The sequence below is a fragment of the Lathyrus oleraceus genome, chromosome 3 (assembly GCF_024323335.1).
Source record: "Lathyrus oleraceus cultivar Zhongwan6 chromosome 3, CAAS_Psat_ZW6_1.0, whole genome shotgun sequence".
NCBI lineage: Eukaryota > Viridiplantae > Streptophyta > Magnoliopsida > Fabales > Fabaceae > Lathyrus > Lathyrus oleraceus.
This window is the reverse complement of record NC_066581.1, coordinates 398,702,334-398,727,201: the sequence shown is the minus strand read 5'-3', so window position 1 is coordinate 398,727,201 and position 24,868 is coordinate 398,702,334. Positions and strand designations below refer to the sequence as shown.

Sequence of the window (24,868 nt, the reverse complement as noted above, 5' to 3'; positions counted from 1 at the left end):
GTAGAATAGTATAGTCCTTTTTCCCAATCTTTAGGGTAGTGGAAAGGATATTTGCTTTTTGTACTGATTATACTTTTGCCACGTGCTCTCCTTTCAGTCATTGACTTTAGGTCATTAACTTCTAGTTAGAGGCTTCGTATAATAGTTGATGAAGCTTGAGTAAAGTTCAGAGTCCTTCTTCAGAAATTGGTGAAGATGAGACTTCATAGTCTATTGAGTTCAGATTCCTGAGACTTCAAAGGCTTGAAACTTCAAAGTCATCATCAGAGTCATTTTGGATAGATCTTCACATAAGCATTAACTTTGTAATCCATATTATTGACTTTCATTTAAACACGCTTTTGATTCTTCTTTTGGTTCAGAGTATGTCTTACAATTCAGAGTCTTGTCGTTCAGAGTTTACTTCTTTAGAGTCCAAACTTGTTTTTTATGATCTGGGCACTTAACAAAATAATTAGAATATATATATATATATATATATATATATATATATATATATATATATATATATATATATATATATATATATATATATATATATATATATATATATATATATATATATATATATATATATATATATATATATATATATATATATATATATATATATATATATATATATATATATATATATATATATATATATATATATATATATATATATATATATAACTTTGTTATCATCAAAACTCAAGGTTAGTTGTAGAACTAAACTTGTTTCAACAATCTCCCCCTTTTTGATAATGACAAATCCATATATTTTGATGAACACTTTTTTACTTGGATAATCAATTATATAAGCTCCCCCTGAGTTTTATACTTATCAAAATTATTTTCAACTACTTCAGGGTGGAGTTTGTAAGCTCCCCCCTGAGATTGAGACTAGAAAAAATTTGATAATTCAGAAATAAATAGTCAGTATGATAAAAACGTTCACCTGTATAACATAATAGTTTCAATTCTTGCTTTGTTTCAACGAGAAATATGATTGTGTGGTTGATAATCTTAACACAAACCTGATTTCCTGATTAATAAATCTCCAACAATTTAAAGCATTAGAATAGCATGCTTGGAATTTTATACGGGTTAAAGATATATCAAAGTCATATTCTTTTTCTCTCCCTTGTCATCAATAAAAAAAGAATAAGATGAAAAGAAAATAATTTTTTTATAATGTTTTTGATATTATTTTATGTTATTATAAAATGTTTATTATTTCACTTTTGTCTTATATAATTTTTAGATATTAAACGAGAAGTTATTGTCCAAATATGATGAGTTTTTTTGTTACTTGATAGTGTATGAATGACTAAATATAAAATTATGTTGTCATCTATATGTGTATGCATGACTCAATGATTTTCTTTGTAAAAAATCAAATCAATCGAACTAAACCACATTAGTTTCGTTTGGTTTGATTCAGTTTTATTTCTAAAAGTCAACCGAACCAAAACAAACCGCATATTTTTTTTCTTACTATTCGAATGACTTTTTGCGTCAAAACCGCGCAAATCGCATCACAAACATCCATAATTCTAATGTTTGGAAATAGACAGAAAAAAAATATTATAATTTTTTTATTTCATTTTTATCCTTTACTTCAAAAACATTAATATTATTAATGAATATAAAATTTGAAAGATAAAATTATAATGAATTTAATTGAAATACACTGACAGTGTAAAAAGATTTTACACAATCAATTAATCATAGACATTGAATATTGGACCAGACCTTGATTTTTATTTTAAAAACATATAAAATAATACAATGACAGTGTAAAAAGATTTTACACAATCAATTAATCATAGACATTGAATATTGGACCAGACCTTGATTTTTATTTTAAAAACATATAAAATAATACAAATGGGAGATGGTAATGATATCACTGTATTCCATTCCTGATATCACTATATTCCATTCCATCCCATTTTATTTCATTTTTTATAAAGCAACATGATATCATAGCAACATGATATCATTGTATTTCATTCCATATTTTCCCATCAATTTTAACACTAGATAGATATGTCTATTTATTTCTCAATCGGTTTGAATTATCAATCTAAAAATAAGATAGATTGTTAAATAAATATTTTTACAGGGTTAGAATTGGAATTGACAAAATTGAATCCCGTTAAACTTTTCGCTGGCTTTGTAGAAGCAAAACCCTGAACCTAAACTCTCAAACCCCTGCGCAATCGAACCCGCTCCTCCTCATTTTGAAAACCAAAAACAAAAGAAGCTCCAACCCTTCAATCTCCACTCCAGAGCTCGCTTGCAAGTTTGCTACAATGTCGGGTTTCTCATTCGGATCTTCCTCTTCCACCCAATCTTCATCCTCATCCCCATTTTCGTTCGGGTCATCCCCCTCATTCGGATCCTCTTCCCCTTTCTCCACCACCACAAACCCTACCTCCGCCGCTTCTTCTTCTCCTTCCCCTCTTTCTTTCGCATTCGCCCCCTCTTCCTCCTCCACTGGCTCTGCCTTCAACTTTGGATCCTCTTCGTTCACTGCACCTTCTTCTCTATTCGGCTCCTCATCGGCTTCCTCCGCGCCGGCTTCCTCAGCTCCTTCCATTTTCGGTTCCGCTGCCACAGGATCGTCACTGTTCTCCTCATCCTCATCTGCTACGACACCGTTTGGTGGAACTCCCCCAACTCCAACGAATCTTTTTGGAGGAACATCATCGGCGTCAGCAACGGCTTCCACACCGCAGTTTGGAGGAACTTCTACGGCTTCAACTACTCTGTTTGGTGCACCGTCCACGGCTTCTTCAACACCGTTTGGTGCACCGTCATCGGCTTCTTCGACACCATTTGGAGCACCGTCATCGGCTTCTTCGACACCATTTGGAGCACCGTCATCGGCTTCTTCGACGCCATTTGGAGCACCGGCATCGACTTCTTCGACACCATTTGGAGCCCCGTCTTCGGCTTCTTCTATTTCTTCAAATCTGTTTGGCGCACTGCCCTCTGCTTCTTCGACTTCTTCAACGCCATTTGGAGCATTTGGAGCACCGTCCTCGGCTTCTTCGACTTCTTCAACACTGTTTGGGGCACCGTCATCGTCCTCGGCTTCTTCGACTCCGTTTGGATTTGTGTCGTCATCAGCTTCAACCACACCGTTTGGAGGAACTTCATCAGCTTCAACCACACCGTTTGGAGGAACTTCATCTGCTTCAACGACTTCAACTCTGTTTGGCGGAACAGCTTCTGCCACACCGACGCAGTTTGGCGGATCTTCTTCTGCTGCAACACAATCGTTTGGAGCGTTTGCTGGTTCTTCAGCTACAACTACAACACCTCCTTTGTTTTCTAACGCGTTCTCTACAAATGCTTCTTCAACTTCAACCACGACAACGCCATTTTCATCGTTTGCAAAGCCATCTGCTCCAGCAAGTACTTTAACTGCAACAACTTCGTCTAGCTCATCGGGATTCACCTTAGGAAACACAACTTCCTCTGCTTCTCAACCCTCATTTGGGTTCGGTAATGCACCTTCATCTACAGCTTCTTCGACCGCCTCCACTGTTTCCGGCACACAGGCGGCTTCCAAGCCGGCGGGTTCTTTCTCGTTCACAACATCTTCAGCACCACTGTTTTCGACGGTGACTACGACCACAACCTCGGCAACCACGACTGGGACTGCAGTTGTTTCGGCTTCTGTGCCTGCCTTTGGTGCCACTGCTGCTTCTTCTGCTCCAGCGAGTGGCGGCTTTTCATTGACAGCTACTCCGGTGGCATCTACAGGTGCTGGCTCGTCGTCAGCCAGTGGAGGATCATCTTTTGCAGGTTTTGGTGTAGGAAGCACTGCATCTACTGCATCAACTGTTTCTTTTGGGACCGGGTTTTCATTTGCTAACAAGGCTTCAACTCCTGCCGTATCGGCAGCTACTGCTCCTGCATTTGGTAAGCCATGTTTTTGGAATTGAGATCATGTTTAGTGGTCTGTCTTTAAGGTGTGTGAATTGTCTCTATTACTGTTAGAATGGATATTTTTTCTTTCATATATGATTTTCTTTTTTATATTTGAATTTATTTGATGCTTGCACAAATGAAGTTGTGCTATAGAATGTGGTAGATTGAAAATGTTGAGTGACTAACTGAGATGTAGTATAGGGTGGATGGAAGGGGAATTATTTAAATAACATGTTACAACTTTGGCGAATTGATTTGGATTCAAAGAGCCAATTGGCCTGTCCTTTGTTGGTTACATCTTATTAGTTGAACTTGTTAGAGTTTGTTAGTTATATATTTAGTTACTCATCTAATTGCAGTAGGAGAAAAATTAAAGAATGTAAGTGAGGCGAGTTAGTTGATCCGTTAGGTTTAGGTGTGTGACCAGGCTCTCAAATCTTTGTGGATGATCATGATACTATCATGTATGATTCTTTCTCTTCTTGACCCTCAATGTTCATTCATTCATGAGTGATATTCACTAAATTGTCCTTAATCTATTTCTGTTAATCTCTATATTCTGAATTTGTATCTACAGTAATTCAATGTAAAGACGGTAGGATGGTGAATTCTACAAGTAGAATATGTTGTAAGACAAACTTGCAAGGGTTTGTGAGTTAGTTGTTTTGATTCATTGATCATGATATTATGTTATTTGTTTTTGCTTCTGGTAGGATATCCGTTATTTCTTGCATTAGTTTGAGAAATTGTTGGTCAATTTAAATTTGATGGTAATTATTCTAGTAGTGTTAGATTTAAAACCCCTCGTAGGCCTGCTTTATATTTATCAAATATAATGAGATAAGTTTATTAAGTTCATTTACTTGTAATATCTATGGGTTACCTTGTGTCAAATTTTAACTTGTATTCTTCATATATCTAAGTTTTTCTTTTGGACAAATATATCTAAGTTTTCTATTGTATTACTTTAGGGTGAGGTTTCTTTAAATTGCTAGGTGGCTAGAGAGTATAATGGGATCAAAAGTTAAGTTCAATTTTCCTCCAACATAACTGGGTAGGTCTGTTTTGGAAGGAAATAGTATCATTGTATGTTATACTTAAACTGTGAGCCATGCCTTGGATATTATGTAATTGCAAACAATCAATGGAAGATACTGATCCAGATTCTACTTTTATTTCAGCAAATTTAAACTTGAACGAGTTAAAATATTGTAGGTAGGAATATTTGTTGAGTTAAAGGATGAGAGCTGCCTGGATTCAAAGCTTGGATTGATTAGCATTTCATCATAGATTTTACTTTATAGACATGGTGAAAACCATGATAGTAAGTAGAAAGTATATTACAAAATGAATTATGCTGCCGTCGATTAATATCACAGGGTAAATCATAATTGAAAAGGAAGTGTAGTTAAATCATGTTTTTAGGAGTTGGGTGGAACCTTTGTTTATTTATTTAGGACTTGAACTTTGGTTTATTTTTAAGTTCATATATTATATATTAGCTTGTGTTTTTTTTATATACTAATGTTACTTATTTTAATGCTTAAATATGACTTGGAGAATTTGTCCTCTAATACACACACATCTTGATTTGATAACCACAGTGAGAACCACTGTTTGTGGTAGTTAAAGTTGTAAAACAGGAATCTGATACATAATTATTTACTTTTGACACACTATTTATTTAGCATGAAATTAAAATTGATTGGGATTTATATAGGGGTTCAGCCCTTAAATCTACTTGTACCTAGCCTAACCATACTTTCTTACCTTGTCCTAGAACTACTAAACTGTAAGGAGGAATATTTTGACACAAAAATCTGACACTGTATAGGGACACTGTCTAAAATACATTCAATATAAACATTGATTTGATTGGAAGAGAAACAAGAAAGTAATTAAAAAATCTAAATCACATAATGACTTGGAGAATTTGTCCTCTAATACACGCACATCTTGATTTGATAACCACAGTGAGAACCACTGTTTGTGGTAGTTAAAGTTGTAAAACAGGAATCTGATACATAATTATTTACTTTTGACACACTATTTATTTAGCATGAAATTAAAATTGATTGGGATTTATATAGGGGTTCAGCCCTTAAATCTACTTGTACCTAGCCTAACCATACTTTCTTACCTTGTCCTAGAACTACTAAACTGTAAGGAGGAATATTTTGACACAAAAATCTGACACTGTATAGGGACACTGTCTAAAATACATTCAATATAAACATTGATTTGATTGGAAGAGAAACAAGAAAGTAATTAAAAAATCTAAATCACATAATGATACGGTGTTTGTGTCAACTTAATGTGTCAAGATATCTTTTCTCTTAAATTACTAAACTTTTTCAGTTGAAACCGAATAACTTTTTAATATTGGTACCAGATGCATTTGATTTAAATTTGTCAAGTTAAAAAATTTAGAAGTAGGACAAGAAGTGTCCAGACTTTTCTGATGCCTGTCCTTGTATTTTGCACGAATTCGGGATTCATATTTGCATTTCAATACTTTTTTTTTCACTGAAGAAAATTACCTTCTCATTCTTGTAAATTAGTTTCTTTTCTCTATTACATTCTTTTCTCATTGTTGATCATTTATTCTGCAGGGGTGAGCACTTCAACTTCTACTGCTCCAGCAATTTCTAGTTCGAGCACCAGTGCAACCCAGTTGTCATCCGCTGTTGTTGTGGCTTCCAGTAGTGGGTATGCAGACATTTTTATATGGATGTAGTTAAAGTAATATCCTTTTTACCTTTCTGGAAAAACACAACCAAAATATTTCTTTATTCTGTATATTTGTATTCATTTTCTTTTCACTCTGGATTTTCTGATTTAAGTTTTTCCATTTGCAATTAATTACATTGGTAGCAAATTGATGCTAATTTAATTCTGAAACATATGCATTATACTCTTATGTAAAAACAAATAAAGAATGCTAATGCTTATTTGAATATCAAACCTACTTTTTTGCCTATAAGTTTCACTAGGAGGGTTTTGCATTGTTTTCTCTTGTGTGCTCTGATATTCCAGAGCAAGCCTTATAATTGATTGTTTTCTTGCTATGCTTTTTCTAAAGTAGAACTAATCACACTTGTTATGCTGTTTATTGCATCTAGTTTAGTGCTTTATTTTTCCTCACTTTATATTGAATACAATGCTTTTAATTTCATTATATATGCATGAGGACTGAGAAGTTACTAATAAATTATAGGACGATGCTTTTAATACTTCCTTTTCTATTTGTCCTGTAGAACTACTTCAACTGTCAGCACATCAGTAGCTGCTACACCAAAATTGCCATCTGAAATCACAGGGAAGACTGTGGAGGAGGTATTGAATGTGTTCTTTTATTTGAGTAAGACTATTAGTAATGAGTTTATTTTATCATCCAAGATTTGTTGTTAGTAAATTAGCTATTAATAATGAGTATATTTAACTTAGAGCCTTAAAATGAGACTGTATTTGATTGTTAATGAGTAAGACTGGAACCACCGTTTCGTCAAATTGTACTAAAGAAAGCACAAACCACTAACAAATATTGTTTTCTGTTTGCAAATGTTTTCTTTTATAATAAAATGATTGATGGGAAATTTGTTTGGTATTGCCCACACTAACATTCTTTTACGGATTCTTTGTTAATTTATCCTCTGTTTCTCTCTATTTCTCCTCCCTATTCTTGTAACTTTATGTAGATTATCAAGGAGTGGAATTCCGAGTTGCAAGAGAGAACTGGAAAATTTCGAAAACAAGCTAATGCAATAGCTGAATGGGACCGCAGGATTTTACAAAATCGTGATGTTCTATTGAGGCTTGAGGTTTGTCTGTCTTTAAATTATCCTTTTCCATGATTTCTATATGAAAACAGTTTAATTTAGCCCTCATTTGTTAGTTATAGGCAGTTTATTTATGTAACCGCTATGTGACTGCTTTAGGTAGTCAGAATTATAACTATAGGGGGAAAGGGAAAAGGGAGGGGGTTAGGTATTTTGTATGCTGGTTGGTTTGGGAGAGACTAGACTCTAAATCCTAGAGGTTGGTTTATTTGTCAATTGCCGGTTGTAGACAGTTTGTATTATTAATAACTTCCTTGCTGGAAGCTACATCCGCAGGCTTTGTTTCTCCGTTCTAGAGTTTCTATTCTTATCCTTTATTCACATGTTCATCATATCACCAATATCTATGACCGGTGCAGTATCCGTTCTCTAGTATACTGCCCTAAATAAACAATCACAATACCAACCAGGTTCTATCATAATTACTAGTTCTCTATAGCTTATTTATGTTGTTATAATCTAGATTGAAGTGGCAAAAGTAGTTGAAACACAATCAAATTTGGAGCGGCAATTGGAGTTGATAGAGACTCATCAACATGAGGTAATTTGAGAACTTTTCTCTTCCTAAATTGTTTGGTGAACTTATTTTTCATGCATTTCTCGGGGTTAATTTCATTTTATTGTTCTGGCTCAGTGTTCATCAAATTTAGTGCATGTATTCTATTTTTAAAAGTTCCAAAAATTTAGTGCATTTATTCTAACATTGAATTGCCAATGCTCTTGAATATGTATGCATATGAAATAAAATAACACATAAAATAATGATTAAAAAACAAAAAAATGATGATCCTAATTAACATATAATTTTAAATGGTCTTCCTAAACACTTTCCACTTCTAGAAGTGTTTAGAGCATTAGCATTATTGGAGTTGCTTTATTTCTAGACCATTTAGAGCAAAGGAAACTGGTGAAACAGAGTAGAAACAGATGACAAGAACACCAGCCAACAGTATTCACAAAGAAAACTGGTGAAACTTTTGAACCTAATAAAAAACAGTTCACATTACAAAAGAGAAAACATGGTCGCATAGTGGGTCTTGCACGAATTAGGTAATGTAATCTAGAAGCAACACATATCGCACTACCCGAATGTTAGGGTTTATCTTGAGAAGGTTCGGATGGTTGAATGGAAATAAGATGCCATTGTTTTTGTAATAGCTGAGTGAAACTGGGCTTTTTCATTTTCCGACCGACAAAAAATCACATTTTAGTAGGAAACTTGGACCCCATTTGGAGCTGAACTTTCATGACAATTTTACATGCTACCATATCCTGGATCAATTCCACCAACAAGTGTAGATTGTTGGGAATAAGCTCCAAGGCCAAAGGAAATCTTCAGTGTTTTATGATTATAACATTCTGAATCACAATTGAGTTTGTTTGACTACTGTACCTTTATTCTAACATTTAATTTATAGATGAAGCTAGATGATATTAGTCATTTCATCTAACTTCTCTTTCGGGCTGTCAAATATTTCTTTGTAGTATTAGAAAGAAAATCTGCAATGTCATGTAATAAGCAAAAGCTAGTTAGTTGCCCTCAAAACCTTCACATAAGTATAATAGTTCACCATTTTAACTGTTCACTATTGCATGTAAAATAATTTTGGATCGTGTTTGATATTGTGAAAAAGTCTCTTCATTTCTTGCAACCCCTGTATCAGGTTGATAAGGCCTTACAGAGTGTGGAAGAAGAGGCTGAACGTATTTACAAGGATGAGCGTGGTTTACTTCTTGATGATGAAGCTGCTTCCACAAGAGATGCAATGTGAGTTTCAAATTCTCATTTTTTCCCTTAACTGGTATCTTGGTCTAATGTATGCGAATTGTTTAGTTTAACTCTTGTAATGTAATATGAATTGCTACTATGTTAATGCGCGCGTGCACACACACACATATTTAATGGAGTATAGTTTGATTGTTTGAGGAAATGGGGTGGGGCCGTGGGGGATAAAAAAAAACTATATAGAATGATTTTAGATTTAAATGGGGGATCAAGAAAAATTATATAGAATGATTTTAGATTTAAATGATTTGTCTATATACATGATTTACAATAAGTCACGTTTTGTTGTTTGATTTACGTGGTAGACTCTGCCTAGTGGAAAAAGACTAATTTTTGGCATAATATATGAAACTAGGATATAATGAGACCCCCTCCCCCTTCTGGGGAGGTCGATAGTTTATCCCCCCAGCCACAATCCTGGTTACAAACAGAACTGTTTAGTAAAATTTATATGGACAAACTACCAGGCTTAATTACCTTTATTAGATTAAAATTAAATTCAGAAAGTCCAAATAATTTGTTAGTAGTTTCAACATTGTGTCATCTCAATATTCTATAGTTTTTTAATAATATGAAACTCAATGAAATTCAATATGCAAGTGAAAGCCATATATCATATATCTCTTAAAAGTGACGTGCCCATGTTTCTCCTTTTACATTCTTTTCTGATGCATTCCTTCATTTATGTTTTTTTTTTCAGGTATGAGCAGTCGGAACTGATTGAAAGGGAATTAGAGCAAATGACAGAGCAGATCAAGTCAATTATTCATTCCCTTAATTCAAACCAGGTGAAGGTTGTCAGTTGATCTTTTATTACACAAACTAAATGAAATTGTGCTTACAATAGTGTCTCATTCAGGGTGGAGAGGTTGAAGCCCCAGATGGAATGACTCCACTAGATGCTGTAGTTCGAATTTTAAATAATCAACTAACTTCTCTGATGTGGATTGATGAAAAGGTTTGTGTTTGTCAATGTTACACGCACCTACAAATATGTGTGTATAACTTTAGCTGCTTGATATAAATATTTTCGATATCTTGTTTTTCATTTACTTTTTTATTTTTAATTGGTATTGAGATTTTTATTTTTACAATTTATATCTCTTTATTGTGCAAAACCCTAATAAAGGTGCTTTTATCTTACATTAACATGTTCCCATAGATAAGATCGTAAAAAGACAAATAAGGGTAATGATTGCTTCATCTTGGTAGGCAAGTTGAATAACGGATATGGACTGAAAAGCAAGATTTAATATGGAAAATGCGGACAAATGACTGATGTGGGTCCTGATAGATTTATTCAAAAGGTTTCTTACATCTTTTTACCTTTAATGGATGGGAATTCCCTCTTTAGCTTCAGTTATGAGGGATGAAAATGAAACTGAAATTGAGCTCAAATTCAACAATCAATTGATTATTTGGGTCTGAAGGGCCGTAGTTTGATGTGGTATCTATATGCATTGTCACTCTAATATTTGAGTCCGGTCTGCACTCCTCTGTTTTAGAATATTTTCTTTAACCAGTCTACCTCTGAAATTATTTATGAAATGTGCATAAAGCTCCTAATTATTGCTTAAGTGAAAGTAAAGAGTTGTAAAAGCAGGGAATAAAGTTTTAGTTGTATTCTTCCCACTAGAATTAATTTCAGCAGAATCATTTCCTAGTAGCTTTGAGAAAAATCATAACTTTTTTTTTCTTCCTGCATGGAGCCTGGTAGTATTTTAAATGCTCAAACATTTTCATTCTTATTTATGGTTTGTCTTTAAGTGACCTGCCTTTGACATTGATCAATCTACTTCAGGCTGAAGAATTTTCTTCCCGCATTCAGAAGCTAGCTAACCAAGGCTCTGCTTCAGATCGTGAACTGGTGGTACCTGGGAGCTGGATGTCTTGATATTTCAAATTTGTATTTGTATAGTATATCAACACTTTCAAATACAAGCTAGAGAGAGCACACATTTGTATGAAGCAGCCAGCGTAAATTGCGAAGATTCTGGATGAACTGTTTTAGAATTATTATTACCATCAATTTTCCTATTGACTCCCAATATCTCTTCTATAACTTCGTTTTGAAGCATTATGAAAATTTGAAGATTGTTAGTTGTTTCTTGTTAGATCCCTTACTGAAAAAGTTGAGATCTGTACTGGTTTCTGCTTGTGAATTTGCAAATAGTTTAAGCGAACTCCTTCAAAACATGATTTTTGTAATTGATAAACAAGGTAGCATTTAAATTCTAAATATTTTAGCAGGTCCTGCCATGCCTTTTATCTCTGTACTTGATTCCATATTACAATTTACATGGCTAAAGCGTATAAAGCGTGTGTTTTTGGTTATGTGGTCGATTCTATATGGTTCAGAATCAGGTTCCTGTAAAAAATTTTAAAGTTTAAAAGATATTGATGTCTGTCAGATCAAGATGAGGTGGTCCAACAAAATACATAATAATTTCCATTTATAATTTAAAATGTGGTCCAACAAAATACATAATAATTTCTATTTATAATTTAAAATGTTGAACTTAAATCTGAACTGTTCAAACCAATACCCCAAATGCATGGTTGCACGGTCCATCTGACTACACACATTAGACGTGACGACTTTGGGATCTAGCCACGATTACAATCAAGAGGATAACAATGGAGAGAAGGGTTGATGACCTAACTTTTTCATCCAACTGTGTTGCATTACCAATCCTAGGCGACTGAAATAAATCATTTACAAGTGACTGAAAACTTTCTATCAGCTCCAAAATCTTTCCTTTCATGATATCAAATATCCAGCTTATGATTTCTATGCCAATCTCTCTTTGTCCTGAAATCTGAGGCCTTTCACAATTAACTGAATGAAAGAATTGATAGTGTTAGATGAGCCATAGAAGTATATTGCAATTATATGCTGCCTTATCAAAAATGGTTTGAGGATGTTGAATATACAGACCTGAATGAGGCAACTCCAGAAGCCTTTGATGCAACACATTTCTTATGACAGCATCCCAAATGGCTTCATCAGATGATAATGAAACCACTAATCTCTACAAGTTATAGTCCCACAGATTACATGGACACAGAAAATTTGACGATATCAACAATTAAACTCAGAAAAGATTAAATATCTAAAGTGAAGAGATAAACCTTAACAGCAGGATCAGCTTGTAGCATCTGAAGAGCATCATAAAGTCTTTTATATCCCTGAGACAACATAATCCTTGAATCATAAGAGTCTGAAATTTGCTGAATAGTGATTGTTGATGATATTGCTTTCATAAACCTGATACAGAAATTTGAAAACCAACCATTTAATCCACAATCCAAAAGCTTAATAAGTTATAGTTGAGAATAAGCAAGGAACTTACTCTTGAAGAGCTGAAATTGCATCTTCAACTTCCCTTTGAGATGGAACAGTCTCAAATACATGTTTATAAAGACACTCACTTGATGTCATCTCTTGTTTTCTGCATAGTTTGCCATTACAGCAACAAGAAGATAAGGTTTTATTGGTGTTGCTGTCTGTTGGAAGTGAAGGGTTGAGATTGGAAGAAGATGAAGATGAGAAATTATTATTGAGGGTGTTCCTCAATTGAGTTACAATATGTTCAACATGCATAGTTCCACCTCCCATTGATGAATGATGATTGCTTTTTCCAATTTATGCTGATGAGTGATTGCACGGTTTTCTATAATCTTATTGGCTAGTGGGTGATGGAGTATGTCATCAATGATTGGTTGGGCTGGTGGATAAGCATAGGCCCAATAGAATTGTTAGGTCTGTATAAATTTGGGCCATTGCATATTTCACTCTTTTGGAGAATTCTTCCTGCCACCCCCTCAATTAAATCTGATACTCTCCATAAATTCATAATTTCAAAATTGTCCTTAAAAATATTTAAAACAAATTTTTGTAAGAAATTTTTAGTGGACATATCAGAACTTTCAGTAGTGTATTTATAATTTTTGGTATACCGAAAATTTTGAAATTTACGTAAATTTAAAAATATTATCGGAAATTCTAAATATTCTATTTTATACCAGAAATTTCAACTAAAATAAAATTTTTGATAGTTCATATTTAATTAAAAAATAATATATTTTTTTTACACTATCGAAAATTTCAATACTGTATTAGAAATTTCAAAATTTTTGGAAGTGTAATTCTTTTTTTTTGAAAATTTGGTATTCTTCATGTTTTTTTTTCTCGGAAATATTGATTTTTTAATCGGAAATTTTAGAGTTTTCAGTAAAAACATGGAAAATTCGAATTTTTTTGATACATATTACAATTTTTCGATAAAAATAGGTAAATTTCAAAAAAAATCTGATTTTTAAAAAATAAATAATGATAAGAGAGCTCTAAATGGAGGATGTCAGTTTTAATTGGGAGAGTGTCAAGTTAAATGCTCTATCCTACGGGTTATCGGTTACCCTTTTGCACGCTATTTAATAACACAAAAGGACATCATTAGAGCAGTACCTTCATTCCCCTCCCACCCTCCAAAACTAACCCGAATATTAATCTCTGAATTAATCCAAGGGTGAGTTCGGATAACAATCTCTGGACCAAGTTATTGTAATTTATTTAGCAAGTTTCTTAAAATTTTGACACTTTTTTAATAAACATGATATACAAGTTATATATATATATATATATATATATATATATATTATATATATATATATATATATATATATATATATAATATATATATATATATATATATCTATATATTATATATATATATATATATATATATATATATATATTATAGACATTGTAAGACCCAAATTTTGACCATAAGATCCCTCATGCTATCCCATCATATGCATTAGCTTTGGGATCACACCTTGGCATCCTCTTTACCCCCCCCCCCCCCCCCCCCCCCCCCCCCCCCCCCCCCCCCCCCAATTCATTGGGTTTGCATTGGGAGAGATCACCAAGCACATTTTGATTGTGTCATACTTTGTTTTTCATTATTTACTAACCAAAATACCAAAAATATGTCAATGTATAGTTTGTTGCTTTTGTAGGTAGTTTGCACATCCACCAATGTCTCATCAAGCTCATATCTAGGGTTTAAGACCCTCAATGCAAGGAGATCAATCAAGAGATGGTTCACATTGACTCTAATCATCATATATGGATCCCCATGATATTCACATATCATTTTGATCAAGAATTCATCAAGAGTGTGAAGCTTGATTGCATTGGAAACCCTAATTCATCTGGGTATCTTGTGTGACTTCCTCAATACGTCTCTTCATCATTTGATAAAATATATCAAGGGATACTTTATATTACACCATATTATACATATATGATCCTCCATGAGTCCCAAAAATCAAGAGAATGTCAAGTTAGCAAGTTGGTTCATGGTGGTTGACTAGAGAAAGTCAACTAGTCAAAACTGGGGTTCCCTAGACCCTATCTCTTACAATTTTTGTCATATGAAAATGGTTCCAAGAGAAACGTTACTTCTTATGACATTACAAACAACTTTCATGTTTAAGTCAATAGCTAGTTTTGCTTGGAAAGTCATTTTTTATGATGAAAGATTATAGGTCATTTTGTCTGAACCCTAGTTAGGAGGTCAACTACCCAAGACCATAACTTGCTCAATTCTTATGATATAAAATCCATTCAAGTTTCATGATTAAATTCAAGATGTCATATTCAACTTTTATGTTCGGAAGAAGTTCAAATTCAACTTGAAAATACATGTGCCAAGGGGAAACATTATATGTCATTTTGGGCCACTACCATTGAATAAATGATTTTCCCCAACTTCTAAAATGCATAACTCCTTCATGCCAAATCTAGATGAGGTCAAATTTATGACCAAATTGAAGAGGTTTGAAATATATACAACTTTTATGAAGGAACCGTTTCCACTTGAAGTCCATAGCAAAAGTTATTGAAAGTGGAAGAAGTGAACATTTGACTTGGTACTTAGAAAATTTTCAAATATGTTTGATTTTCCAAACTTCCACCTCAAAATTCATCATGATCCAAGATTCAAATGGAAAAGTGTTCAACATGAAAGTTGTCCCCCTTGATCTCAAGTTTCCAAAAAGTCCAAGATCATCTCATTTGGATCAAAATTGAGGGACTTGCACATGGCTCCATTGTGGGATTTATTTTGGCAAGTTTTGGATTCAAGTGATCATTCCTCTTTGCATGCTTCCATGTAATGACTTCAGCATCAATTGCACACGAATTGGAGATGGATTACATCATTCCTTAGGCCCAAATCATTACCCATGCATCTATGCAAGTTGGTTTTCAATTTTGGCAAAGTTTCAAGTGGTGTAAAAATCAATTCCCTCACCTATTTAAACAAGCTCATGGCTTCAGAAATGACATCAACACCTTGCCCAAGCTTTTCCAAGAGAACTCATACCCTCACACCGTAGAATTTCTTGAGGATTTCATTGAAATCGAGTTTGAATTTCACCTTCTGTTTTGAAGTTCAAACTCCAAGAATTTATTTCCCTTTTCATCTCAATTGATCACTGCAAGCAAGAGGAGGAAGAATCAAGAAAATCCAGATCAAGATCAAGTTGAATTGAAGCTACTCGAAGGTTAAATTTCAGAAACTCCATCTCTTCAATTCTCTCCCAGTTCTTCACTATTCTTTGTGATTTTTGGTTGGCTGAAGTCCTACCAATGTAGGCAACAAGATTGAGTTGCTTTGAGGTCAAATTGAAGCAACTCAATTCATGATCCTCAAAATTCAAATCCCTGTATCTTTTTATATACTTGGAATTGGAGAAAATTGAGACCAAATTCGTGTTCCTAAGCATTTTCTCTTCAAAATAATGGCCTTATTTTTCATTTTTCACGAAGTTTAGGTTGGACCAGTCCAGTGGTGATCACCGGAGAAGATGACCGAAGCCAGGGCTCCGGTGGTGAGTTGGCTTCATCTCATCCATCTGATCTTGGTCTAACGTTCTAATCTTGGCCCCTGGTTTTGATTACCACGCATGTGGCGCTATGACTCAGATCCACCATGAATAGCGCGTGCGTGACCATCAGATCTGCCACCTCAATTAATGAGGGAGATCTGATGGCCCTTGTTTTTTTTGTATTTTCTGATTTTTCATTTAATTGCTTTATTTTGTTTAATTCATAATAATTTCATTTTTAATCCAAAAAATATGGGACTTTCACCAAAAATCTTTAAATATTTTTCTCTTTCATTTTCTGAATTAAAAATATTTTTGGGATTAATTTTGATATTTTTCATGAATTAAATGTTTTTGTGCATATTTTTAATTGTTTAAAAATACTTCTGACTTTTCAAAAATGACGAAATTTTTTGTCAAGGTCCTTTGACCTTATTTGACCTAGGATAAATCTCTTGGCCATTTATTTGGTGTTTTGAAGAGATTTAGGTTTTTACCAAATTAAATTGAATTTTAATGCATTTTTAATTTGATTTTTAATTGATTAATTATTTAAAAATTATGTTGAGGCATTTTTATGGTCTTGTGATGTTTGACTATTTGTTTGGGCCTTGGTCAAGGTTGATTTGACTTTTATTGGATTAAAATCATTGGATTTAGGGGATTGATGAAATGTACATTTCATCTCCCAAAATGAATGGATGATTTTAACTTGATAAAATTCCTCCCATGACCAATTTGTGTTTCTCTCACTTCCCCTCCTCTTTCGTCTTCATCCCTATTCTTTCCCATTCCTTTCATTGACCAATGAAGTCTCAATATCCTAAGGCTAATTGGTTCATTAATGACCTTGTGTCAGATGAATCAATACAAGTATGGATGAGATATGTCCATCCCTCTTGATCTTTTCTTTTAGTGCGTGGTATGTTTTAGGAGTTTGGTTCATCATACTAAATCTCTAACATGCATTAACACCTAAATTTTTATTGCCCGACCTTAGATAGCTGTGACTTCTACATAAGTCCAATTACAATTGCTTAACATAGAGCTAAAATTGACCATAAAGGCATATCATTCTAGTAAGTGAGATTGTAAGTCTCCTATCTCTCATGGTATTGTATGGAAACTTGGCCTTTTTTCCTTCCTATGGAAGATGTCTTGGTTCAAGGATCCATGCTTATGAATAGATGGTTGAGTGTTCTCCAAAGAATGACTTAATCAATTAAAAAGCAAAACTTCACTAACATTCAATTAACTTTGACTAACATTTGACTAACTCTTATTAATATTGTTTTACTTTCAAGTCATTTACTTTATGCAATTTAATTTTTAGTCATTTACCATTCATTACCATTTACATCTCATTTAACTTGTTTATGTTTATGCCATTTTCACTTTGCTCATTTGAGCCATATCTTGTGATTGTATATATTTGTTTGTGTATTTTGGTTGTGCTTGTGGTCTTAGGACCTTAAAATACCTAATAAACAACAAAAAACCCTAAAAAATGTTTGGTGGACTGTGGAGCTTGAACTAAACTTTTGGACTTAGGATTAGGCAACATTCCATATGCAAAAGGACTTGGCCAATGACAATATTTTGAAACCAAGTCATTGAGATTTGAGCCTTCATCTGGTGCAAGTATTGGGATTTATTTGAACTCATCTGCTACATTGTCTTGATACAAACTGTTATTTTGATCTTGTGTCTAATGTCTTATTCTGAGTTGATCAAGGAGTATTTCATCTAATACATGAGAAGACAAATAAGGCTGCTAGATATGGGATTTGCTTGCTTGGATGTGGCGATCTTTATTTGATGCCTTGAACTTCATGATGTCTGTTTGCTAATTGCTTGTTGATAATTACTTGATTCAAAGTCCAAAGGGAGAGTGAGTTTTCTATAATACATTCTTGTCTGTTGAATTACATCCCATTGGTTAGATCTTTTCAACTCTTAACTTGTAATTTTATGCTTAGGATTAGTCTCTTTATCTTCTCCCATTTCTTAAATTTCAAAACCTATCCCCCTTTTCAAAAACTTTCTTTGCTTGTGACTTCATACTTAGACCTTATTTTCAAATTAGAAACTTTGGCCTTAGGCCATTGAATTTTCAAATGCTTTATTAAATCAAACTTCTAAATAAATCTAATCATATTGACTTAAAATTTCAAAAGACAAAAAGAACTAACACTCATTCAAACTTTTGGGCCCTTTCTGCCTCTTTTCACTTAAATTTTGATTAAAAGCAATCCACTTATTTTGAAATTGATACCACGAACTACGAGGTTTTAATCCGTCATTTTGATGTTGGTACGTAGGCACAAGTCCGAAGGTCTTGTCAAACACAAAAATATAATCAATGCATTCTTTTCTCACCCCTACACTCTATTTTCCTCAAACATCATTTATACCAAAACACATGCACACATAAAAAAAGGCTCCCTAGGAGTACCTAGGACACTTTGGGTGCTAACACCTTCCCTCTGTGTAACCAACCCCCTTACCTGTAATCTCTGGAATTTTATTAGTTTTGATTTGGAAACTTCTTATCTTTGGGGTTTTGTTCGTATTTTTCCCTTTCCCTTTGGAAACAATAAAAGCGCGGTGGCGACTCTGGTTTTATTGATGTCAAGTTTATCCATAGCTTGATGGTCATGAATTTACCGCTACAGACATATATTTAAAATACCATACATTAAGTCAAAATGGTGGTTACCGCCATATTAATTATTGTAAAAAACTAATACCATTGTTCATAAAATACAAACCATAATACAAATAATCAAAATGTTATAATCAAAATACAAAGAAAAAGTCAATTACTGGGTATATCTGATCCCTCTGTTTCTCCTTTTCTTCTTGTACAACAAGTCATGTCATGTCTTGGCTATCATGGAGTTTACAATGGTCATCCCAAGAGTGTCTTTTTGAAACACACACACATACTCTCTCTCTCTCTCTCTCTCTCTCTCTCTCTCTCTCTCTCTCTCTCTCGTAATTTACTAATAGATCGACAACACATCAAATACATGGTATGGTCTAGCCTGCTCATATTCTAATATATCTTGATGAGATATCCTAGGTGGATCTCCCTCTGCATCCGAGGTTGTGTAAAGATGTTACACTCTATACAACTATTGAATGTAACCGTATACCACACTCCATGGCTAAGGAGCTGACACACGACGTACGTCCTCAAGGACTGGATGATCATATGACACATAAAATATAACATAAACATCTCTGTGGGTGACAGTGGGAGGATCAAACTCGATAGGGTCTCTAGGAATACCCTACAGATACCCAAATTGTCGCAGAACCGCTCAGGTAAACATGGATACATCAGTCGTGACCCATAAGCCAATCAATTGAAGTATAAGGATATCAGATCTAAGAGTTGTGTCTAATGGTGATCGACATATCGTATGAAGCAAATATCATATGTCATGATGCAATTAAGATAAACTAGAACGAATTGATTGTATGATTCCATTTGAGAGGGATAATGGAGAAAGCATGTGGAAAATCCTTAGAGTAATTTTTTGCACATGCCCAGTCGAAGAGATTTGGAAATTATTGGTGGATCTATGCTTGAAAGTGATTCAAAAAAAATATTAGTAACCCATTAGCACATGTATTATAAAATATTAGTAACAATAAATGTTAAAAAATATTACGTAAATAGACAATTGTTTCCCGCCAATTGTCTAGTCTTCCACATACAAGATTCACCTAACTTGGAGTAGAGGTAAACCAAATAAGAGGCCTCTCAGTTGTACTCACAAATCCTCTCCAAGTTAATGATTTATCTCATATAGATGACATCAACATAGGTTGCACTTTTTTCTACAAATATGGGCGTGCCAACAAAAACCATGAGGTATGCCTTCAATGCACATGCTCTATGATACACAACCCATGCATCATCACCATCAGCCTCCACTGGCGCAACTAGGTGGTCTCTATACAACGTCTCCAAGAATGAAAATCTAGGATTATATCCTTCGGTGTAATCTATCTCCTTTCGGGCATCACCCGGGCCATCTCCCAAATAGGTCCCCATTATCTCTAGTGCCTCATGTCTATCGTATATGGAGCAGTTTCATAATATTCGGGTGATCGGAAGATGTAGCATGGATGACATATCATCAAGTGTGATGGATATCTCACCGATCAAAAGATGGAATTAAGATGTCTCTAAGTGTGTGTTAGACGATAGGCCTAGATCTAGAGGGGGTGAATAGATCACAAGTTTAAAACGTAAACCAAAATTAAGTTTTAAAATATTTATAGCGCGGAAGCAAGTTTCAAAAATTTCTCGGATCAAAAATCGTCTAGCCGAACCTACTATCAAAAAGCTCGGATATGCGTATAGGTGTCAATGCAATGATAATAATCCACAAGTCAATGAAAAACAACTAATCACAACTAATTGAATATAATACACTAGGAAAAGTCTATCTCCAATGAACAAAACACAAAAAAAAATTAAGTCAAGCAATTTGTCGAACACTTAGTGCATGATCAACTATGTTTAAAGCTTTATGTGGTATTTGTTGTTCTTAGAAATCCAATCACAACCAAATAGTTTGTGATATACACAACAACATAATTTTCAAAACGCATTCAAAATTATGATCCAAACAATATTGATCAAATGATTAATGTAATCGATAATTTGCAAACCACAAATAATATATTATATATATATATATATATATATATATAGTATATATATATACATATATATATATATATATATATATATAGATATATATATATATGTATATATAGGGGAGAGGAGAGAGAGATAGAGATGGAGAGAGAGAGAGAGAGAGAGAGAGAGAGAGAGAGAGAGAGAGAGAGAGGAGAGAGGAGAGAGAGCGAGAGAGAGGAGAGAGGAGAGAGAGAGGGAGAGAGAGAGAGAGAGAGAGAGAGAGAGAGAGAGAGAGAGATGAGGAGAAGAGAGAGAGAGAGAGAGAGAGAGAGAGAGAGAGGAGAGAGAGAGAGAGAGAGAGAGAGAGAGAGAGAATACACAAGGATTTATTCAGGAAGTTTCCGAATCGACCTCGCTATGGGTACATCTTCCCTCAATTCAAATTAAGATATTATATTATATATTAATTTTCAAAATGTGTGTATATAAGAAATGAAGAAATCGAACTCTACAAACCCTAAGTTTAAGTTCACTCTATCACCTCCAAAACCATTAATCAAGTAACCAACAATGCCGCTTCAATTCACTTGCTCTTGGTACTTCCTTGCAAGGCACTCCTTGTCCCAGGGCTTTCACCTGGTTAAATTAATCCCAAGCGTACACTTATTGAAACCTAAGATTTGCCAACATGATTCACCATCTCATGCTACTCCTTTGCAAACATTTTTGTCCCAAGGCTTTCACTAGATCAAATCTGAATTGCACAATCTTGTTCAAAACCTTCAAACCCTAAAAGATCTTGAAGGAAAACCCCAACTCTTTTTTCTGATTTGAATCCCTAAAAGTTCTCAATCCAATATTCTCGGTACAACAAACCTAATTGGATGTTATCAATCCTAATCTAGATGAAATCCAATCAAAAAATGATTATGTGTAGTTTGATTATGTGTATGCATAAATGGAGTTGAAGATGATGAGAATGCTTTAAAATCCTGGATTCATGTAGGTTTTACTCACTCTAGAAACCTTACAAGAGAATGATGCATGTATCAAGTATTTATATATATGGGTGATATGGGGAAAAAAGAAATGCAAAGGACTTGATAAAAATATAAATTTTTGAAAAAATTAATCACATAGGCCGACCTATACGATTCATCTGTCAACCTGTTCAATGCATAAGTCGACCTATCTAAAGTCACATGTCGACCTATGACTGTTATGCGCTTCCTATGTGTCGACCTGAAGAGTTGGAACATGAGACAAAAACTACAGGCTTTAATACTGCAGCATATGTGTCGACTTATAGCCAAGAAAATGTTTCCATAGGCCGACCTATAATTGCATGTGTCGACCTGTAATACCTATTTTTCACAAAAAATGATTTTTTATGCATGTTTGATGCATGAGACCTTTTCCAAGTTGTTTCCAAATGCTTTTATGCTTCTTAATGCTAAGATGCAAATGGAAAATCAGATGATACCTCCAATATATATTAACACTAAAGCATCATAGTTTTGACATCATACAAAACACATCTAATGGAAGTTGCACTCACATACTCCCCGTTTTTGATGATGGAAAAACTTGAGACGATGCGTTTGCAATGAAAAGCTCCCCCTGAATATATGCATCCCAACTTCATCTTGCTTTTCTCCCTTTGACAATATCAAAAATAAATGAAGCAATTCATGAGAAGTATCTTGAATCATACACAAAACAATATAACACACAAAGACGGTTTGCAAAGATAAGAGCATCAATACGATAACACTCACAAATGATAATTTGCATATTGAAAAAGAATTCCTAAACATAAATAAAAGACAATAATACAACAGTAGAACGTAATTGTTACAACTTGTGCCAAATAACATGACACAAACATAAAATTTGAAGGATACAATGTAATAAAAAACTCTTGAGTTGCTACAAAAGTGACACAATTATGTGATATATGCATTTGGTGCTCCCGAAATGCTGCACACTCATGTGCTCTAGCAAGCTAATAAAATAATATAGCACCACTCAAACCAAAAATAGAGATGAAAGCATAACAATGACACACAACAAGAATTTTGTTAACATTATAACATGTTCAATCACAATTCATGAGACAATAGATAATAAGCCAATGAACCAACTATTTATTTCAAGCATGAAGAAGATAAACATAAAGTCACTATAAGCATATAAATTGAAATACATCAATTAGATATTTTTGGAAGCGAACATACACGAACTATCTTATACGTCAAGAATATCAATCATTCGGAACATATCAACATACAAAAAGAAAAACTTAGACACAAAAGGAAAATGGAACGATAATACCTTGCTTATGAATTGATGAAGAATGCACTCTTATGTAATTTAACTTCCAAAGATGGTTAGAGAAATATATATATATATATATATATATATATATATAATATATATATATATATATATATATATATATATATATAATGCATGCGATAAATCATATCCAGACAAGATTTGAGATGTCAAGAATCCCTAATTCTCTTTGAATGTTGAAAAAATGGTTCGGTCGCAAGTGGTTTTGTAAAAATATCCACAAGTTGAATTTTAATATCAACATGCTCAAATACGACGTTGCCTTTCTCAACATGATTGCGTAGGAAGTGATTACGAATCTTAATATGCTTAGTGCGAGAATGTAGCACCGGGTTTTGGTTAGATTAATGGCACCAATGTTGTCGCATATAATAGGAATACGTTGTAGTTTAATATCAAAATCAAGTAGTTGTCGTTTAAGCCACAAAATTTGAGCACAACAACTACCAACTGCTACATATTCCTCCTCGGCTGTTGACAAATCAACATGAACCTATTTCTTGCTATGCCAACTAACTAAGGAATTTGAAAACATGTGGCAAGTTCCACTAGTACCCTTTCTATCCGATTTACAACCGGGAAAATAGAAATCGGTATAACCTACCAGTTACAATCACTTCCCTTGGAATACCAAAGCCCGTACTTAGAAGTATCATGAAGACACCTAAGAATGTGTTTAACGAGTTTTAAATGAGAATCCTTAGGAGTCGATTGATAAGGGGCACACATACAAACGCTAAACATAATATCTGGCATAGATGCAGTGAGATATAAAAGACAACCAATCATACCTCTATACTTTTTCACATCAATATCTTTACCATTTTCATTCCTTTCCAAGTTACTGTTTATGGGCATCAGAGTGTCAATCGATTTTGCATCTTCCATGCCAAATCTCTTTAGCAAGTCATTGCAATACTTAATTTGACAAACGAATGTGCCTTCGTCAAGTTGATTGATTTGAAGTCATAGGAAGTAACTCAACTCCCCCATTAGGATCATCTCAAACTCATCCTACATAAGCTTATAAAATTCTTTGACAAGTTGTATATTAGTTGATCCAAAAATGATATCATCAACATTAACTTGAACAAGAAGAGTACCATTTCCACGACTCTTAATAAAAAGAGTAGTATCAACTTTCCCCTTGAGTATCTTGATTAATCAAAAAATTACTAAGTCTCTTATACCAAGCCCTAGGTGCTTGTTTGAGACCATACAAAGCACATTTTAATTTGAAAACATGATTGGGATACTCGTGAATTTCAAAACCGGGAGGTTGAGTTACATACACCTCTTTATTAATATAACCATTTAAAACTCACTTTTCACGTCCCTTTGAAATAACTTGAAATTTTTGAAGCAAGCGTAGGATAGTAGAAGACATATAGCCTCGAGGCG

General features: G+C 33.9%; 2 protein-coding genes across 2 annotated transcripts; one reads left to right on the top strand and one right to left on the bottom strand.

Moving 5' to 3' along the window:
• Positions 1–2,135: 2,135 nt before the first annotated feature.
• LOC127127932 (nuclear pore complex protein NUP62) lies at positions 2,136–11,824 on the top strand. The gene is made up of 9 exons (XM_051057202.1): positions 2,136–3,918; positions 6,540–6,636; positions 7,185–7,263; positions 7,626–7,748; positions 8,230–8,307; positions 9,431–9,534; positions 10,253–10,340; positions 10,412–10,510; positions 11,354–11,824. The coding sequence occupies exons 1-9, from the start codon at positions 2,301–2,303 to the stop codon at positions 11,444–11,446; spliced, it is 2,379 nt and encodes a 792-aa protein (XP_050913159.1). The 5' UTR covers positions 2,136–2,300; the 3' UTR covers positions 11,447–11,824.
• Positions 11,825–11,975: 151 nt separating this feature from the next.
• LOC127127933 (uncharacterized) lies at positions 11,976–13,220 on the bottom strand. The gene is made up of 4 exons (XM_051057203.1): positions 12,906–13,220; positions 12,685–12,820; positions 12,491–12,584; positions 11,976–12,391 (listed from the first exon to the last, which is right to left on the bottom strand). The coding sequence occupies exons 1-4, from the start codon at positions 13,169–13,171 to the stop codon at positions 12,138–12,140; spliced, it is 750 nt and encodes a 249-aa protein (XP_050913160.1). The 5' UTR covers positions 13,172–13,220; the 3' UTR covers positions 11,976–12,137.
• Between the last annotated feature and the right edge of the window lie 11,648 nt (positions 13,221–24,868).

Bases quoted from the DNA above. Each gene is read 5' to 3' on its own strand.
- LOC127127933 (XM_051057203.1), bottom strand. From the start codon at position 13,171: ATGGGAGGTGGAACTATGCATGTTGAACATATTGTAACTCAATTGAGG. The intron at 12,821-12,905 runs GTAAGTTCCTTG...TTTCTGTATCAG, and splicing joins GCAATTTCAGCTCTTCAAGA to GTTTATGAAAGCAATATCAT. The intron at 12,585-12,684 runs GTTTATCTCTTC...TATAACTTGTAG, and splicing joins AAGCTGATCCTGCTGTTAAG to AGATTAGTGGTTTCATTATC.
- LOC127127932 (XM_051057202.1), top strand. From the start codon at position 2,301: ATGTCGGGTTTCTCATTCGGATCTTCCTCTTCCACCCAATCTTCATCC. The intron at 6,637-7,184 runs GTATGCAGACAT...TTTGTCCTGTAG, and splicing joins GTTGTGGCTTCCAGTAGTGG to AACTACTTCAACTGTCAGCA. The intron at 9,535-10,252 runs GTGAGTTTCAAA...TTTTTTTTTCAG, and splicing joins GCTTCCACAAGAGATGCAAT to GTATGAGCAGTCGGAACTGA.